At 38.0% G+C, this 21,054-nt stretch overlaps 1 protein-coding gene across 1 annotated transcript in view; it reads right to left on the bottom strand.

Annotated features, from left to right (window-relative positions):
* Positions 1 to 20,749, bottom strand: part of PDZD8 (PDZ domain containing 8) — a 77,366-nt gene extending 56,617 nt beyond the window's left edge. Inside the window, 3 exon segments of the mRNA XM_020988174.2 lie at positions 5,897 to 5,964; positions 5,967 to 6,021; positions 19,574 to 20,749. Of these exon segments, the coding sequence (XP_020843833.1) occupies positions 5,897 to 5,964; positions 5,967 to 6,021; positions 19,574 to 20,448 (998 nt within the window). The 5' untranslated portion in view covers positions 20,449 to 20,749.
* Positions 20,750 to 21,054: the final 305 nt, after the last annotated feature.

The raw sequence follows: 21,054 nt of genomic DNA, 5'->3' as shown, positions 1-21,054 counted from the left end.
GATTTTCTCCTTTGTGTTTCTAAAAACGTCACTTAAAATTGTCTTGGAGCAGAAATATGTCAGATGGCATGTCCATTTTAGATAGCTCTCTAAGTCGGAAATGACTTGGAATTAGATTAATCTTAAATTAAATTACTTCTGGTGCTTAAATGGAGAGTACAGTGTTTTTTCTTTGATAACATCCAGAATTTACTCTGTGCCTCTGATAATAGATAAAAAGGAATGTACTACTGTATATGTATCCAAGCTCTGCTATTACACCTGGGGCCAAAGGGGAAAAAAAAAGGTAAAACTCTCAACTGAAGACATTTTTTCTCCTAGGTCTTTTGACACTAACTAAACAAACTGGAGAATGACATCCATACATTAATGTGATAGCTCCCATAAAGTACAGATATAAGACCCAAGAAGATGTGGCACTTATGGGGTTATGTGTATATGTGTGTGTGGGGGGGGTTAGTATTAGAGTAATAAAAACAACAACAAAAGCTAGCATTCATATTTATATAACAAGCAAGTGTGAGGCTGGATCTGAACTCAGGTCTTCATGAATACAGGTCCTCCACTCTACCAACTATATCCACTATACCACCTAGCTGCCTCCTTTCTTCCACCTATTTAAAGGTATCTTTCTTCAGTAAATCATTGCAATCATCTTCTCCTGGTTTTTATATCACCAAAAGGTTAAGAGGATGCAAGTTTCCAACTTTCCAAATACAATGCCATCTCTGAAATAATAATCTTAGTACTCTTCAATAGGTTTTCCTAAGGGTTTTTGTTGCTAATAAACGATAAGAAAACAGCCTAAGGTTAAAATTGGGAATTAAAAGTAGAAAGCTACAAAGTTAGAGGAAATCTTGACATCTTGTATGAATAGATATCCCTAGACTCAATCAAAAAAGATGTAAACAAAATTCTCTACCCTGAACATAAAATGACACCCTTTCTTTTCATTTTTATTCCCAGAGTTAGCTTGCTAGTCTTTCAAGCTTCCAATTCCTGTTTTTTAATTCTTGGGGTTATTTCAAAGTCACCAAAATGATTTTGTGTTCATCTTCTTCTGATAAAAAGGGTGCTGGGCCTGAAGTCAAAGAAACAGGATTGAAATTCTGGCTCTGGTACTTAGCAAATACATGACCTTGCACAGTGCGTTTCTCCCCACTAAACCTCATTTGATCATCTATAAAATCAACTTTTAACTCTAAGTCTATGGACCTATGGTCTTCCAATTTTGTTGAGAGGAAAGAAGATACCAAGTCAAATCTCTCTGGTCAGCTTTAAAAGTCACAAGTGATCGGAAACATCTTTTAAGTTCTAAGGTAAGCAAAGTTGATCTTAAGTATTTAATTTAAAGCTTTATGATGGTGATTATTAGTTTTAAGCAATTTATGAAGCAATAGATTATTTTTATGCATTGTAATCATGTTACACACATGTAATTTTAGCAGTACAGTTACTGCTTACAATAGATTTATTCAATTTATTATTACAATAATAATAGATTTATTATCACAATAGACTCATTCAAGAAGGAATTGTGAGAGACACAAAGATAAAAAAAAGACCTAACCCCTAATATTAAGGAATTTATAACCAATAAAGGAATTAAGAAACATGACCATGAATAACATAATCTAAGAGAGAAAAAAAATGGAGGAAGAGAGAGATAGGGAAAGAGAAAAAGAAAAGGAGGGGGGGAGAAGGAGGGAGAAAGCTACAATTTACAAGAACTGCAAAGTAAGGTGGAAACTGATTCTGGCTAGGATTATCAGGGAAGGAATGAAAATGACATCTGAACTAGATCTCCAAGGATGGGGAAAATCTCAACAGGCATAAGTGGGAGGTACAACATGACAGTTAATGATGTCTCTTCCTATGAGGCAGATATTGAATATTGGAGTAAAAATTATAACACTTTTTGGGCATTATTTTCCCTTCTAATGGTACCAAATATTCATAAGTTCAGTAGAGAGCTAAAGGTCTGCTACAATATTCAAACTCAGAAAAAGAACCAGAGTTAATTTCAAGAAGAGGAGGGATAAAAGGGAATTTATCCTCCATTCTCAAAAAAAGCTCTCCTAGTCATTCCTGTTTTCTCTTCTCATGGCAGTTATCAACTTCTTCCTCCATATGCACTTTTAACATGCACCTCTACCTGAATTAAGTTTACTTTTTAATGAACATACAGTAGAACACCTGACTAAATCCTTCTTGTTTTAAGACCTGTCTGCAGCTCTTAAGAAATCAAGCAGTTCTACCTGGTGTCAACCTTCCTATAGTTTTTTCTCCTAACAAAGGGTTTAAATAAGTCTTTGGACTGATACATGTTTTTTCTATTCTGCTAGCCAGCATTCAGTTTAAAGGTAAAATCCTATAGTGGGGGGTATTCAATCAACACAATAAATTTAGTATTAAAGAACTTTCCTGTAATTTCATTACAATATATAGACAAGCCCTTAATCTATTTGAAAGTACCTTAGTGTTTGGGAGTATTGGATAAAAGGCAGGTGAGGCCAGACAAGAAAAAAAAAAACTCCTGCGATTGGTCCAGAAGATTATGTCACTCCTCTTAGCTGATATCCTTGAGGGAGCTAGAAGACAAGGACAGCTGTCCTATCTGCCACCCAGCCATAGAGGCTGTGAGCAAATGGTGCCTCTCTCTCTTTTGTGTTTATTCTTTCCTGATCTTAGGTGAAAGAATATTCTGAGATGAGTGTCCAGATGATTTGGTGAATTTGGGAGATTCAGAGGTCCCACTGGCAAGTGCAAGTGGTAGCAGTGGCTGCTATAGTGGTAAAGTCTAATAACAGAAGCAGCACCTGCTGACAGATGTGGAAAAATAGTACCCCAAAGATGGTGACAGTTTCAGAGAGAGACCCTTCATGGCCTATAGAAGTACTGGCTGTGAATTCTCAAGGGGCCCAGCAGAGAGATACACCTAAGGGGAACTTTATGAGAATTCTAAGAAAAGAGAAAAGGACTTCCAGGGCTAGGAGCTAAGAGGTGTCCCTTGGCCACATGTGCTCCCTATGCATGTGCCCAAAATCTTTGAACATGAATACACTCTCCCCAGGAAGGAATAGGAGGAAAGTATGCAGGAAATATTTAGTATGAATTGTTCTTACTATAACCATCTTGGTAAACTCTTTTGCTAAATGCTAATTGAAGCTACAGGCTGAATATCAATGAGATGCACACCAGATAGGCTTGGCACACCAGAGAGTAAGTAGCAACCACCCCACTAGGAACTCTAATGAACATGAGTAGATAAGACAAAGTAATCCCCACCAGGGTTGTTATACATGGGGGCTTCACCTGAGATAATTTTGGCGTCATTAACATTTAAAATGACCCACTAGAGAGATTCACCACCAGGACTCTTGTATACCATAGCTTTATGAGATCCATTAGAAAAAACTGGCATTTTTGCTCTTCTTTTAGGTTGCAATTGGTCAGTTTGTTTTTAGTGTGTTCCCTTAAAACTCCGACCCATTCTTTTAAGTTAACTTTTGTTTGAATGTTGACATACTGAAATCTGTCCAAGATGATCCAACTACTTCAAGCAATGTGTCCAGTACACTACAACAGCTCATGTATGTTTTTTTTCTTTTTCTCTTAAGGTGATCTAAGCTTTGCTTGCTGGATTAGATAGAGCATTTAATAAGTGCTTACTATAAGCCCAACACTATGCTAAATGCTGGGGATAACATAAAAGCAAACAAAATATCACTTGCCCTCAAGAAGCTTATATTCAAATGGCAGAAAACAACACATTAAAGCGATTCTAAAAGGGGAGGGGAAAATTTAGGAATTGTTGGGGAGACCAGGTAAAGAGCAAGATTAGACAAAACTCACCGTTCAGAGCTTACCTATAAAACTTATGATCCAGAGAAATCAACCTCAAGTACTTAATCTCTTTTGGAGTTTACTTGACCTTTCTCTCTCTCTTTTTTTTTTAAACTAAGCCTACTCAGCCTAACAAGGGATGAGTATGGACACTCATTTGGAATTTCCCAAGTGATACAGGGATTCCTGGAGAAACTGTGGGTACCCTATGTTGTTTTAGGGGGCCCAGAGGATTTGTGTGTGTTCCAGCTATGATGGGACAACTAGAGAGGTTTTGCCCAGACCTCTACTTTGACTCCTCAGGTTTATGAGATCCCTAGAGAAATTCTGGGTGTCAGTGTTGTTGCAAAGACTCCAAGGAATTTTTTAGAAGAAAGTATTATATCATGGGCAAAGTGGGCCTGTTCAGCAGCAGTAGTGATTCCATCACTGACAGCTTGCCCTGTAATGAATTTCATGAGGACCACAGAAGGAAGAAAAACATCTTCAGAGGAAGAAGTCACAAGGTAACCCTTGGGCCTATGTGTTTCTCACTAACACTGTACTTTACATTTGTTAAGCCCATTCTCCCCAGGGAGAGCACGAGGGACATGGTGAGCAAGGGGAAGATGAGGGACAAGACAAGCATGGGGAGTATATGCTCCTGGATTAACAAAAATGTTTTGCACCAAGTATTCTTGCTATAGCTTATCACTAAATCACTTTTCTCAAAGTGAATTCATATCTACTGGCTAAATGGTGATGGGAATCAGATCAGTAAGCAACAGTACTAGAAACCTCAGCTCCTCTAAGAATTTCCCCCTAGGATACTGAAAGAAGACTCAACTGCCTTCAAGGGACCTCAACCTTCAAGCACTGTCTGAGTTGGGTGAAGAGGCTCAAAGAAGATATTAGAATAAGATTAGAAGGCCAATATCCTGAATTAAGAAAATGCTACTGCCATTGGTCTCTCCCTGGTCAAAGAACATGTAGGTACCATATTTTAGAAAGGACATTGACATACTGGATAATATCCATAGAAGGATAACCAGGATGGTGTGTAGAAAGGAAATCATATAATCATAAAAGGATTAACTAAAGGAATGCTACAGAATGCTAAGCACTGAAAAGGTAATATTTAAGTGGGCAACAAGATAACAGTCTTCCAGTATTTAAAGGGCTATCTTACATAAAATAATAATAATGACACTTAATATTTACATATTGCTTTAAAGTTTGCAAAGTGCTGTGAATATATTATTCCATTTGGTCTTCACAACCTTATGAGGTAGGTGTTATTATTATCTGAGGAAACCAAGATGGACTTGACCAGGGCCACACAGCTATTAAGTACCTAAGGCAGAAGTTAAACTCAGATATTCCTCCATCTACTATATAGCACTTTTCTTCTTGGCCCCTGGAGGCAAAACTAGAATCAATGGATAGAAGCTGTAAAGATTTCTGCTCTGTATAAGGAAAATACTTCTTAACAATTAGAGCTGTCCAAAAGTAGAATGGGCTGTCAGAGGTAAAAAGTGTCCCTAGTTTTTCCCCCTAGAATACTTTTAATATATTTAACTATAACATCAAACATATGTCAATTTCTCTCCTAGGTCAGTATTTTAAATAGGCTGTTGTGCTTTCAGATGCATCAGATGCATCCCTAATCCCGGCTATTAGTTTCCAATCTCTATTCCAGAGTATTTCAAATTATTTTTTTAAAAAAATTTGTGGCACCCCACTCACCAAATCAAATAACAACAATTAACATTCATATTAGTTTGGCAGGAGGTGATCTTAAACTCCACCAATAGGGTTTCATAACTTTAAAAATTCTGGTGAGCATTTCCCTATAAGTATTTTCTTTTCAGATCTTGTTTTCTGGGAAGCCACTTATACTTTTGTAAAATAAAAAAAATTACTTTAACATAAGATGAAATTTAGGATTATAGCAATACAATAGGTGAAGTAGCATAAATTATCACAAAATAGGGTTAAATGCAAATATTACTTAAACATTATTTACCTCATTTATCTTAGCTGAAATTCAACAATGACAGAAAAAACGTACCTGCTACATTCTATTAGAGTAATTTTAAGGCGGCCTTCTGCAAGTCCAGATTGTTGTATGTATAATGCCATTCATTTTCTTCCTTTGTGGTTTGTGAGACTTGAAATGGGAAAAACGGCTTGAATCTGACAAAAATTGAAAAGAAAAAAAGGATAAGTTTCTGGTTTACAAAAACCTTGGGAATGACATAAAATATGCTAACATAACCAACTGCAATAAAAGACCAGTCAATCTATTTTCTCTTTAGGTCATGTTAATATATTTTTTATTCAACTGGGCCAAGATTAAATTTGGAACTCTAAAAATATATATCTCATGTAGGAAAACATTTGCCTTTCCAAATCCAAACAAATCAATACTGAAGTCAAAAACAGAACAGAGATATCCTTTCTTCTAATTCCATATTCCATGTCAAGACACCATGCTATCTCTTGAAAATACCTAAAAGATTTCAAAGGTCCTACAGATTAATATCATATTAGTTTTAATGTATCTAAGAATCAGTGGGGTCAGCTAGGTGGCACAGTGGATAGAGCACTGGTAGGAGGACCTGAGTTCAAATTCGGCCTCAGACATATTACGCTTACTAGCTGTGTGACTTTGGGCAAGCCACTTAACCCCAACTGTCTCACCAAAAAAAAAAAAAAAAGGAGTAAAACAAACGAACAAAAAGAATTAGTGACTCCTGGTGAAATTTTAACCTATATATTAGAAAATCTAAATCTAATCTGCACAGGGAAAAGAGAAGACGGGCATGGAACATTAGTCAATTACATCAAGAGCACTGGTGCTAATTTCTCTATAGAGTAAAGAGGAAGTAAAATTAGGAAAAGAATGATTACAAGATAGATGGAAATAAAAAACTAATAATCCTAACTATGAATGCCAATGGGATGAACTTACCCATAAAATGGAAGATAAGATGGACTTTAAAAGGAACAATCCAACAATATTTTGTGTATAAGAAATGGATTTGAAAGATAATATTCACACAGAGTTAAAATGAGGGTCTAAAGCAAAATCCATTATGATTCAGCTGAACTCAAAATGGCAGGAGTAGAATTATGATCTCAGACAACGCAACAGCAAATATAGACTTGATTACGAGAGAAACAAAGGAAACATAATGAAATGTACCAAAGATAAGGAATTAATGCCACATATACCACACATACAAATATAGATCATAAATGGCACAGCATCTAAGTACTTAAAGAAAAAACTAAGTGAATTACAGGGAGAAATTGACAGTAAAACTATAACAGTAGTAATACTGGTACTGGTACTCATCATTTGGTACTAGTTAAGAAATTAGAAAGGTAGATGAGTAGAACACACTAAATACACAAAGTTCATAAGAAAAATCAACACAGTAGCCTAGTATTTGAGGTTTGATAGACCCAAAGACCTCAACTATCAAGATAAGAACTTATTATTCAGTAAGAACTCCTGGGAACACTTGAAAGCAATCTGGCAGAAAGTAAGCAAGGCAGAGAACAACATCTCACCTCATATACCAAAATAAGCTCCAAACGAATACATAACTTGACACAAAGGGTGACATCATAAACAAATTAGAGATGCAAAGAAAAAAAATATTTTTCAAAGGGTTTAGTTTCTGATATATGAGAAACTGATTCATATTCATATTTATAACTGGTGAATGATCAATGGATAAGAACAATTTTCTAAGGAAGAAATCTAGGCTATCAATAGCCAAAATCAAGCTGTCAATAGGCATGACAAAATGTGCCAAAATCACTACTTAGAAAAATGCAAATTAAAGCAACTCTGAGGTCCCACCTCACATCCAACATATTATTAGCAAAACTGACAAGAACTGTAGGAAAACAAGCACGTGAATGTACTGTTGGGAGAGCTGTGAAATGGTACTGTCGGTCTGGAAAGAATTTGGAACTATACCGCAAAAGTTACTACCAAACTGTGTACAAACTCTCTGACCCAGCAAATGACTGACCACTTGGCCCACATCCCAGAGATCACATAGAGGGAAAAGACCCCTATATGTAAAAACATGTATACAGATATAGATATAGATATAGATATAGATATAGATATAGATATAGATATAGATATAGATATAGAGAGAGAGAGTGGCTCTTTTTGTTGGCAAAGAACTAGAAGCTAAGAAGGTACATATCAATTAGGGAATGGCTGGACAAATTATGGCAATATGGAATTAACAGAACACCACTGTGATGTAATAAATGATGAAGGGGGAGGAGACAACTGAATTGTGTTGGTGTACACCTGTAATTCATACTGCTAAAGGATTTTAGCTTAAATCCTTTTAAAAGGATTTACCATACTGGTAAATCAATTGAGTCTGGTAGCTCTGAGCTACAGTAGAGCCAAAGTCATTTGGGTTTCCAAAGTCTAGTACCAATATAATGAGTCTTAGGGAATAAAAAAGTCTTCAGAATGTCTATGGAGGGGAAATAAACTAAATTGTAAGGATTCTTAGAATTATGTAGTGCACTGCATGAATGAAGCAACATGGTAATGTTCCTAAGATGCACATGATAAATATTACTCTAAAACTAGATGTGGAAGGGCAGCTAGGTGGCACAGTAGCTAGAACACCGGCCCTAAAGTCAGGAGAAACTGAGTTCAAATCCGGCCTCAGACCAAACACATGACATGGTGACCCTGGGCAAGTCACTTAACCCTAATTGTTTAAAAAAATAAAATAAAATAAAATAAAATTAGGGGCTGATGTGGAGATAAGCTTCAGGAATACATAAAGAATTCTCTATTTGTTATTGCCTAAAGGCATTCTATGATTCTTATATCTTTAATGGAATAGAATATTACCATGTCGTAACAAGCAACAAACATGATGAACACAGAGAAGAATGGAAAGACTTACACAAAGTAAAGTATACAGGGTGAGGAAACCAATACACACATCAACTCTGACAAAATGTAAAGCACCACAAAACAACTGAAAATGAACACAAAAAAATTAGAAAAACTAAGCTTGGCTCTAAAAAAGAGACATAAGACACTTTCCCCAAATCACATGCAGGGGTGAGGAATCCATGAGTATGAAGCTTTATATGTGATGTCGTATTTCGGGGGGAATTATCTTTCAACTTTATTTTTTTCCCTCTTATTTTTCATTAAAAATTTTTTTTATAAGGAATGGCTCTCTGATAGGAAGTAAGAGGAGGGATATACCAAAGGGAAATTGAGACAATGTAAAAGCAACAATCAATGAAAACTTTTTTAAAATGCAAGCTATTATTATTTGAGAGGATTTAGAATAGTACTGTATTGTTTTAAATTATTTTATGACATTTTAGTCATAGCTATGATTTCCCTGGTGCCAAGTGAAAAATAAAAATACAACACATATCTTTTAGGAAAATACAATTCATTTTTACAATAATCCTTATCTCCTTCCTTTAACAATTGTTTCTCTTAAGCTACAATACAAATCTAGAGTATGTAATTGTATCAGTATGTTATATTCTGTTTACAAATATCTAGATTCCATAACTTTAATGTAAATGTAAACATCTTAAAATAAGAAATTCAAGCTTGCAAAACAAGAATAGAACATTAAATTACTGTACATTTCAGAAATGCAAAATGATACTCTGCAAGGGTAAATATTATTCAAAAGGAATAGAATGAAATGGGTCACTGACAGGAGAGCAATTTGCCAAACCAAAAAAACCCCCAAAAACAAAGAACATAAAATCATATCATAGATTAAAATAAATTTTAAAATTGATGAAGGTGTTATACTCAAAAGAGAGAGAAAGAAAGCTGCCTGTATAGATCTTCCAAGCCTAATACCAAAAAGTAGTAGGCACAACAAAGAATAGATCAGTGATTCATGGGAGACAATATCAAATAAAACTAGCAATAGAACCTATCATATTAGACACCTCCATAAAAATGCCCAATGGACAGGTAGTATACAAGGTAAACTAGGCAAATTTAGCCTCTTAGTCGCTGCTGTGACTTGGTGGGATGGAAGTCATGACTGGTATCATGACTGGTGTAAGGTCAGAGAAGGGCACATTTATTGAAAAAGATACAAAAAGATTTAAAAAAAGAATGGCAGAGTAACATTGTATATTAAAAAGATATACTGTATAAGGAAATCTAGGAACCTGAGACTTGACATGTGTGGAGATTACTGGGATCGACATCAGAAGCAATATTGTCTCAGGCTGTATCAAAGATCATATAAAGAAAAGGAAGAATTAGATGCAGATTAAAAAACAAATTACAAACCTAGAGTAATAGATGTCAACCTTCTAGACATATGCTGGAGTACTGTGATAAATTTATGACTTGCCCAAATGGTAACTTCATTCTTCAAAAGTTGGACACAGCAATGAGGTTACTATTCAGAGCTGATTCACACCAGTGAGGAAGAACTAAGCAGGAATAACAGGAAGCACAGAGACAACTGCAAAAGTGATAGACTTCACACAATCTAAATTTAAGGAGGGCAGATTTCATAGGGTTTAGAGAAAGGATAGGTAAGACCCAAAAGTTTAATGTTTTATAGAGAAAGTTATTCAAGAAGGCTGGGAAATCTCAGAAATGAAATTCTGAAAACAGAAGAAGAAATCATTCCAAAGAAGAGGAACTATATACAGAAATTGATAAAGTTACACATGAAACTCACTGACCAACTAGAAATAAAAAGACAGGGGGAGATGTCCAGATGCAAGGGCAAGTGACTGAAGACAAATACCAAATTGCAGAGATACCCTTTAAGAACACTGTCAGGAAAGGTGAAGCCTAAAATGAGTTAAGGCTAAGGAAACCCTAAAAGCTGAGAACAATAAAATGTTTTTTAAAAAGCTATTTTGGAGGCAAGAAGATCAAAGAAGGGATAGGGATAGGATTACAACTCAGGAGGGAATGAGATGATGATAATTGGATCATGGTGAGAAGACTGAAATACTTAAAACTTATTTTGCTTTTGTTTTTTCTTCTAAGGAGAATGCCTGGGGAAAATATTTCACAAGAAGTAGAAATCCAAGACAAGCAAGAAAACATAAATTCAATAGCTAGATGCAGTCAATAAGTTCTAGTCAAACAAATGTTTATTACTATGGTAAAAATAATCTTTGAAAGATGTCAGAAAACTGAAAAGGACAAACGTCCTGATATTCGCAAAAAGGAAAAGTGGGGGGCCAAGGGTGTGGAAATATACAAACTGTAAATCAATGAATCTGACCTCTATTTCTAGAAAAAATACAGGATATATTTTTGGTGACCATGAATAAAGGGAAGCAGTGATTTATAAAAGACAAAACTTCATGACAAACAGGTTATTTATAGCAACATATTAAGAAGATTTTGACAAAATAGATCTAATATCTATAAATGCTAGAAACCCTAAAAAGCAAAGGTATGGCAAAGTCCTTAACATGACCAAAAATATATTTCTCAAGAGTAAATTTATTTTCAATGAACAAATACTGGAAGCTTTCTCAAGAAAAATAGGGCTAAAGCTAGGATGGCTACCACTCCAATACTATTTGACACTGACTAGAAATACTAACTATAGCCAGCTAGTCCTAAGACAAGAATATGAAATTAAAAGTACAGGCCTAAACAAACAAAGAAGATACAAAACTATCTCTATCTAAATGATAGTTCACTTTTCAAAAAATTAGAGAAGAAAGTAAGATGATTAACAACTTCAGTAAGTGGGAAGATTCAAAATAAATACAAAAATTATTTTTGCATTTACACACAGGGAATCTCATTCTAGGAGGAAATGGTAATGAGAGAACTTACATTCAAAATAACTACAAATTCACCAATTATCTGGCAAGTGATCTATCAAGACAGATGTAGGATTTACACAAAATAAAAATGAAACCACAAAACCTCCTTTACTGAAATAAGTGAAGACAAATAACTAGATACATTGAGTGCTAAATTAGTTTCCAGATTTAGTTCTCTATCAATCAAATCACCTAAAGGATATTTTATAGGCCTAGTCAGAACAAAATTCAGTTGGAGAGAACAAAAGGTTTAGAAGTCCAAGAAAAATAAAAAAAAAAAAAGGAATCAAAGGGCCATAACACTGTCAGACCTCAAACTATATTATGAAGTAGTAATCACCAAAATTATTTACTACTAATTTAAAAAATAGAAAAATAGATCAATGGAACAGATTTGATAAGCAAGAATCAGAAACAACTGAAAACATTAGCCCATTATTTGATAAACCCAACATATATTATTTGAAAGAAGGATTCTTTTTGACAAGAACTGCTGGAAAAACTAGAAAGCAGGTTAGCAAAAATTAGGTTCAAACCAGCATGTGACACAACATATTACAAGTTCTAAATGGATACTTTACCTGAGTATTTTTTTTTTTTTTTTTAATTTTTAGGTAATTGGGGTTAAATGACTTGCCCACGGTTACACAGTTAGTTCAAGTGTTTGGTGCAAGGTCACATTTGAACTCAGGTCCTCTCGACTTCAGGGCTAGTGCTCTATCCACTGCACCATCTAGCTTCCCCTACCTAAATATTTTTTAAAGGTCTTATCATTAAAAAGAAAAATACAGGAGAACAAAAGGAAGTATCTATGGTTGAGGGAAGACTTCTTAAGCAAATGAGGAATCTTTCCAGAAAGAAATAAGAGGAAAAATTGATTTTCAATTACCCAATATTAAAAAGCTTTTGCAAAAGCAACGCAGATAAAAGAAATCAAGGAAAAACAATTTTATGAAATGTTACTGATAAAAGTCTGATAACCAAAATATACAATACCAAAGCTATTTCCCAATAGATAAGTGGTCAAAGTACACAAACATTTTTCAAAAAGAAATGGGAACAATAACCATTTGGAAACTTATTTCAAATCAGTGAAGGAAAAGTGAATTAAAACAGCTCTGAGGCATCATGGAAATAGTCAATGCTGGGTGGCTTAGAAAGACAGGAACACTGAAATGCTGTTGGTGGATCTATGAACTGATCAAACCATTCTGAAAAATAACTGGAATTACGCAAGAAATGTGATTAGGATGTTCATACCCTTCAACTCAGAGATCACTGTACTGGATATATAACCCAAGGAAGTTAAAGACAGAAAAAAAGGTTCCAACGTCAATTAACCAGCAGACTCAACATCTACTATCTACCAGGCCCTGTGCTAAATGCTGAGTCCACAGTGATAAAAGTGACCTCAAAGAGATTATAACATGGGAGACAATATAAACAAGTTTACCTGAAACAAAAAACCAAACCACATACAAGGTAACCTTGAAGGGAAAGACAGACCATTCCGAAAGAGTCATAACAGCATTTTTTATGGTAGTAAAGAATTGGAAAGAAAATTAATGACCTTTGAATGGGGAATGGTAAATGAATGTAGTAAAGTAGCACAACACCATTTTTAAAAATGAATATAAGGAATTCCAAGAAATGTGCCAATTTGTATAAATTGATAAGAGTGAAATAAGAACCAGAACAACAAACACAATGCTGACAACGATGTAAATTAGAAATAAAAGAAAGCTGAATTCTGAGTAAAGTGCAATATACAATCTTGTTCTGAAACACTGATAATGAAACAAACCTCCCATTACCAAGGCACAGAAGCAGGGCAATCATTAAGTCGTATATTCAGTTTAGTACTTTACATAGTATGAAAGTGTCCCAACACCACCATCTCTCTTCCCTCTTAAAGCAATCTGTTATAAAACAACATTGGATGATGCTTTAGTCTGAATGATGCCAAAAGAAACATTTTATCATGCCTTTCTTCAGCTATCAATTTTCTTTCTTCTTCTTCTTCTTTTTTTTTTTTGGTGAGGTAAAAGTGACTTGCCCAGAGTCACACAGCTATTAAGTGTCCAATACTTGAGGCCGAATTTGAACTCAGGTCCTCCTCACTCCAGGGCCAGTGTTCACTGTGCCATCTAGCTGACCCTTTAGCTATCAATTTTACAACAATCCTGCATTGTAAGCTCTTAAAGACCATTGTTATTGAAGGTTTACCACTTTCTAAAAGGAAAGGTCTGGTCAGCCCAGGAAAGACTCTACACTCTGAAATGAGTATGGTAAGGATCAGTCCTTGACCTTTTTTGTGTCAGGATCCTTCTTTGTCAGTCTGCTAGATCCCTTAATTGCCAAACCTAGACCAACGAAGCAAAGACCAAAATCAATACAAAGCTAGAAAAGAAAGAAAGACATTTAAAATTCCAACATGACCTGTTAAAACAAGTTACTGATACCAAACATGGAAAATGGACAGAGAAAAGGACATTAATATTATAACAACTTTACAGAAAAATTTAACCAATATAAATCAACTGTCATAAAAGAGTATGAACACCATCTCTTTCAGCATACTCCTGACCTATTTGCAAAGTGAATCGATACAGCAGCCAAAAAACATCATATTTTAGAATATGAACTTCTTTATAAAATCTTCTAGGAAAGAACTGTAGAAAATTATAAACAGTGGAGAGAAAAGATTCCACTGCATGGAGATAGCTAGGTAGGAAACCCAACTAAGCAAAAGGCATCCCAAGGGTATTTCATATTGAAATAGAAACAACAACAGAAATAGGACCAGAATGGACAAGTCTGAGGTCAGGAAGTAGCCTAGAAAAATGGGCAAAAAAAACCCAAAACAAAAACCTACCATAATGAGCTATTATGGTGGCAGGGATGCATAAGACAAGAATTCAGAGGAAGAGAACATCTCCAAAACACCTACAAGTAACGCTTCAGAAGAAAACAAAGTTTGAGCACATGAGCAACCAGAATTGCTAGAAGAGATAAAGAATTTTTTTTAAGTGAAAGTGTTTTTTTTTACAAATGAAATGAGAACATGAGGAAAAAACTGGAAAAGAAATAACTAAGGAAGAAAGAATTGTAAAAGCAATTAATAGGTCGGAACAAGAAATAAAAAAGCTTACCCAAGCAGTACACTCCTTGAAAAATTAGAATGTAACAAATAGAAGCCAATGACTACATGAGACAACAAGAAAAATACTAGGCATCTGAATCTGATGTAATTATTTTTAGTATATTCCAACCTAAGCAAAGAGATATATATACTTTTTAAAAAAGTATTACATATGGAGAACAGAGAAGGAAAGTAGTGAGCAAGTAAATATGTGATTTATATCTTATCTTAGATCTGCTTTGGGGTATTTTAAGGAAATGTCCTTCCAAAACAGAAAGTTCTAAGAGTTAAACCAAAATACTCAGTGAATGAAATTACAGATCACTTTGGTCTTCCAACCCATCCTAAATCCCAATGCCATATTAATCTTCCTAAAACAGAGTTCTATTGTTCATTTTCCTGCTCAAAAACCTTCCACAGCTGTTCACAGCCTACCTGAAGTTCAAAAGACAATCCCAGCCTTCTGGGAGCTTACAGTGTGATGGGGGAGACAACATGCAAATATATACAAAGAAATCTATATACAAGATAAATAGGAAGTAATTAACAGAAGGAAGGTACTGCAATTAAGAGGGGTTAGGTAAGGCTTCTTGTAGAAAATGGGATTTTAGTTGCAACTTAAGGGAAGCCAGGGAAGTAAGTAGGCAGAGATGAGCAGGGAGAGTGTTCCAGGCCTGGGGACAGCCAGAAAGAATTCCTGGAGCCTGAGAGATGGAAGGTCTTATTCATGGAACAGCCAGGATCTCAGTGTCATTGGATCAAAGAATACGTGTCAGTGGAGTAAGGTATAAGAAAATGGAAAGACAGGAGGGGGCTAGGTTATGAAGGGTTTTGAACGCCAAACAGTATTTTGTATTTGCTCCTGGAACCCGTGAGAAGCCACTGGAATTGACTGAGTAGGGGAGGACATGGTTGCACCTGAGCTGTAGGGGAATTACTTTAATGGCTGAACTGAGGTGGATTGGAGTGAGAAGAGACACGAGGCAGGCAGACCCACCAGTAAGCTATTGCGGTAATCCAGGTATGAAGTGATAAAGGCTTGCACTAGAGTGATGGCAGTGTCAGAAGAGCCAGTGGAGCTGTATTCAGGAGATGTTGCAAAACTGAAATGGACAGGCCTTGGCAACAGATTGGATATGAGGGATGAGAAAAAATGTGTGGAATCCAAGATGACTCCTAAGTTACAAGCCTGAGGGACGACGATGTTGCCTTATGGTAGGTAGGAGGTTGGGGGGGGGTGAGCAGGGGGGAGAGAAAAAAGGTAGGGAGGGGAGAGAGAGAGGGACAGACAGAAAAAGAGAGAGAATATACACATGATGGGGGAGGGAACTAAATTAATTCAACTCACTATTATGTTGTCCTTTTATGAGGAACTACAATGTTTTTCCTATCACAATTAAAATTTGAAAAATTCTCACAAGTACATAGCAATTCACTGAGTAAAAAAGTAATATAGTGTAAAAGAATATATTCATTTGGAGTTAAAAGATCTGAGCTCAAATTCTAGCTCTGATACTTGAGAGGGGCAAAGGAAGGGGAGGTGGCAGCTAAGCATTCATATACTGTCTATTATTATTATTGTTATTAAAGCAAAAGAGTTTGAGGTGAAAATGCCTGTAAATTCTACCTGTAATATCTCTCAAATCTATTTTCCATTACCACTACCACTTTTGTTTAAACCCTCAAGACCTATCAGACTATTACAAGAGCTGTCTGACAAGCACCACTACTAAGTCAATGTTCCTCATGAACAGATCTGATCACTTCACTCCCCCTGTTCAAAATTCTTCAATGACTCCCCTAAAGTCTCCTTTAACTAACTGTATTAAGTAGATTAGATAGCTAAATGGATGAATTAGCAAGACTCATTTAGAAACTGCAGCTGTCCAATGTTTAAACTACAGGGATTACTATGGCAGCAACCAAATAATCTAACAGCATTTTAAAAGAATCAAGCTTCCTATTAGTACTTATTCCAGTTTCCTTAAATTTTAGGTTAACAAAGACTACACATTCAATGAAAATTGATCTTATGTTACTGCCTAAAAACAAATATTTGTGCACTCAACTAATAAATTTCCTTTTAAATTACAAAGCACAGATTATTATGTTATTTAGGTACCACATTTTAGTTCAAGTCTTAGAATTCTAAGTACCTAGCCAGTTCAAACTGTCTGTTGTTTAAAGATACTTTTGAATTAAAAGTATTCTAGCAATTTTGCCATATTTTAAATGGCATATTTCTTGTTTAAAACAAGTTCACTGAATTGAAGGAAATCTTTAAATCATGCCTACCTTTTACTGTCTACTCTTTCCAGTCATAATTCTCTAATTTCTTTGAGACCTATCTAAAAACCAGACTTAGTCAGAATATATCAGATTTGAAGGCTTTATCTCTGCCACATGCCATTTTGCAAAGAGTAAAAAACTAATGGCCTACTTAGGCAATCTTTATTTACCTGAAATTAAAGTTTTTCTACTTCTATCCTGAAGACAAAAGTAAAAGTTTCTTCTTAGGATAGCACTGGTTTGAGAAATGGAAGGAATTCAGGGTTAATCTAGCTATTTCATTTTACAGATGACAAAACTAAGTCTCAAGGCAAGTGTAAGATTACAGAGGTAGGTAGTAGGGAGCAGCCCCGAGATTAAAAACCAGGTCTTGGACAAATTAACTTCCCTGGGCCTCAATTTACTCAACTGTAAATGGGGGAAGGGAGGGAGGAGGAAGGGGAGGGAGAGTTTGGCCTAGATTACCCCAGAGGAACCTCCTAAATCTCCATCTCTGATGCTGATTACAAATCTAGGGCCATGTCTACTAAATCTAGGGCAACGTCTACAAAACTATACTGCTTTTGAATTGTCAAAATCTTGCTCAAACTCACTCAAGAGCTACAACTTTCCAAGATAAAGAACTTAATGTTAAACAAAAGAACTGATTTATGAGCTACACAATTAAAGCCTAAAATTGTAAAGAACAGAATTAGATTCGCATGAAGTACATAAGAGCTGAAAAGGGCCCTTTGGGGATCATCTATTCTAATTTATCCTGTTTCAGGGGTAGCATGATAAAATTCTGCTAATACAGTATACAACATAATAAAGTCAATTCTCCATAAATCTTTAATCCTAAACTATATTCCACTTATCATCTGTCATACGTTCATGTTTTCAATCTGACGGCAGTGTGTTCTAGAAATGAAAAAAATTAATATTAACATAAAATATATTTGCCCATCAAAAAACAATCCCAAAGCACTAAAAGAGCTCTAGATTACCTGTGCCATTGTCTCTTTAAATAGTCAGATAATAAAGATCTGACTGTATTTTCACTATTCTGATGTAAAGTTTATTAAAACTGACCTAATATGGCTACCAAGGCAGCTAGGTTGTATAGTGGATAAAGCACTGGGCCTGGAGTCAGGAAGTCCAACCTGAGTTCAAATCCTGTCTCAGACACCTACCAGCTGTGTAACCCTAAGCAAGTCACTTAACCCTGTTTGCCTCAGTTTGTTCATCTGTAAAATGAACTACAGAAGAAAATGACAAACCACTGGAGTTATCTTTACCAAGAAAACCCCAAAATATGGTCACTAAGAGTTGGACATGACTGAACAACAACATGGATGACAAAGGGCATACAAATTAAAAGAATTAAAAGTGCTGTTACCCAGAGAACAGTCTGCACAAGATCCTATAATGCATGTTATTATCAGATTATTTTAGCATTCTATGCTATAATTTTAAAAAAATTACATACAAAGCTTAAGAGTTGGCAATAAAAACATAAACTTTAGAAATGACTTTAAAAAAATGACTAACATGAAATCAAAAGCCACCCAATTCCACCCAAAAAAGGTAATCTTCTCAGGGTAAACATATGGGAAGTGCATTTGATCCCCATACATGTTTTCTCTACATTATTCCCTTCAAGCTTATTAAAAGAAAATGCCATAAATGAGAAATAAGATGAAATCAAAGAGATCATTCTGCAAAAACAATGAGACAACAGCTAGAAATGAACTTGAAAAAGTTAAAGTCACCGTTCAAAGGTAAGGTTATTTGCATGCTGGCCCTAGTGCATATATTTGTATATTATATACTGCAGCAACAGAGAGTAAGCTCTTGAGAAGGAGCTGAGGACGATGGCCCACATATTTTACACAGCAGCTACACCTGAGAGACAAGAAAGATAACTGCAAAGGTTCTTATTAATTTTGATGGAGGCAGGTAAGGAAACTGCATCCTTAACTGCTAACTATCTACACTGCTTTTCACAAGTGGTAGCAAAGCAGTTACAAAATACACTCAGGGTGCAAGTCAGTTACTTATGCTTATGCATGCCCTTCACACCTGGAATCTTGTCCTAGTGCAATTTCCCAAAGTGCTCAAAATGAGATCATGCAAAAGCTGGTGATGCTGCCGCCCTCAACGCAGTGGCCACATTCAGAAATAGTTGCTGGGCCGACCCAGAGCCAACTCTTGTGGCACCGGGCCAGCTCGTGAACAACGGCTACGACGGACATCTTCGATCTTCATCCATACACACAGCAACACTCTCGTAACACAGGCAACGTCTACCATTGCAATAAGTGAGCCCCTGAAGCTACCTGTACTTGTTTGTGAGCCACCCTAGACGTGGCCGTGCAATGCCCTTCAAGCTTACAGCACACCTGTACGCATGCACGCACGCATTCATTCCCCCAGCTGCCCTCGGGCAATGTCCCTGTCTCCCGCCGCCCACACCTTTCTCACCTGATCTTGTAGTTGGGTAAGGTGTGCTTGCGCTTGAGGACCTTCTTGAGCTGGTTGACGATGATGGAGGTGAGCTGCGGCATGGGGCGCCCTTCGAAGTGGGAGCGCACCTCTAGGTCCATCACTGGCTCCTCCACAAACGAGAAGGCCCAGTGGGTGAAGGGCAAACGAGTGAAGACCAGCCGCAGCTTCCCCGTCATGTGGGACAGCTTGACGAAGAGGTAGGCGGACTTGCCGAAAACCAGGTCTACGTCGATGGCCAGGTGGAAGCCGCCGCTGTACTCCACGTCCAGCTCGAAGATGAGCTCCTCTGGGCAAGCGGCCGGGAGGTCTTCCGCGCCATCGGTGACCACGGCTTCGTTGGAGAACGAGGGCACCACGGGCTGCAAGAGGCGGATCGTCTTGACGTAGGGCACGGAGCGGCCCAGGGACACTTCCCGCAGGCCTAAGCCCTCCAGCAGCCTGCCGGCCGTCTTGCTCTGCAGCAGCTCCTCGAACTCCACCCTGATCTTCTTGGTGATCCAGTGCCGGGCCACGGCCGTGTCCCGCAGCTCCCGGAACAGGAACAGAAGGATCGCGTTGAGGAAGTAGCAGGTCTCCAAGGAGCGCGGCACCTCCGAGTTCGGGCCCCCGCCGCCGCTGCCGCCCCCGCCTCCGCCCTCAGGGGGCTTCGACGACCGGCCCGAGCTGCCGCCATAGAGGTACTCGCGGAGGTGAAGGCCCGGCACCGGCGTGACGTGGTGGACCCCCCAGTCGGCGGTGGACGGCCGGTACAGCGGCTCGGGACTCCTTTGATAGAGCAGCAGGAACTGGGCGAGGAGTGTGAGAAAGGAGCCGACGAGGGCCGACACCGCGATGATCATGAGCAGCTCCATCCCGCCGCTGCCGAGGCACCTGCTCCGACCCGGACCCGGACACGGGCACCCCCGCCTCCTTCACGCCGCCGCCGCCCCCCCTGCCTCCATCTTGTGGACATCGGGCGGCGAGCTAGGGTTGGGGCCGGAGTCGGGGCGATCGATTCCCCCTGCCTCGTCCTCAGGCCCGGGCCCCGGTGGTCGTGCCCTGGCCGCGGCCGGTGTCTCCCTCCCGAGCTCCCTTGGCTGGTGGTGGGGGGTGGCCGTGGCGGCGGCGGAGGGAGGGAGCGGGACGGGCTGCCTCCCTCCCGCCCGCGCTCATTGGATGAGCCGTACGTTGCGTCGGCAGCCCCAAAGAACGGGCTTGTTCCCCTGGCGTTCGCTAGGGGCCCGCCCCCTTTCCGCGCGTGCGCGTAGGAGGGACACCTTCCTCACCTCCGGGAGGTCGCGTTTATCTCGCGCCGCACTGCCCGCCTCCACCTCCGCCCCCGGTTGTTCCCTCCCTCCTCCTCTTCCTCCTCCTCTTCTTCTTCCTCCACTTCCACCTTCTCCTCCTCTCCGCAGTGGGAGCGCCGGGTGCCAGCTTGCGGCCCCTCACTGGGGTAGGTCTTGAGAGAATCAGCCAAA

This window comes from Phascolarctos cinereus, unplaced genomic scaffold (genome assembly GCF_003287225.1).
Source record: "Phascolarctos cinereus isolate Bilbo 61053 unplaced genomic scaffold, phaCin_HiC Scaffold_3;HRSCAF=262, whole genome shotgun sequence".
Classification (NCBI taxonomy): Eukaryota; Metazoa; Chordata; class Mammalia; order Diprotodontia; family Phascolarctidae; genus Phascolarctos; species Phascolarctos cinereus.
The sequence above is the reverse complement of the archived record's forward strand: the minus strand, read 5'-3'. Positions and strand labels throughout refer to the sequence as shown.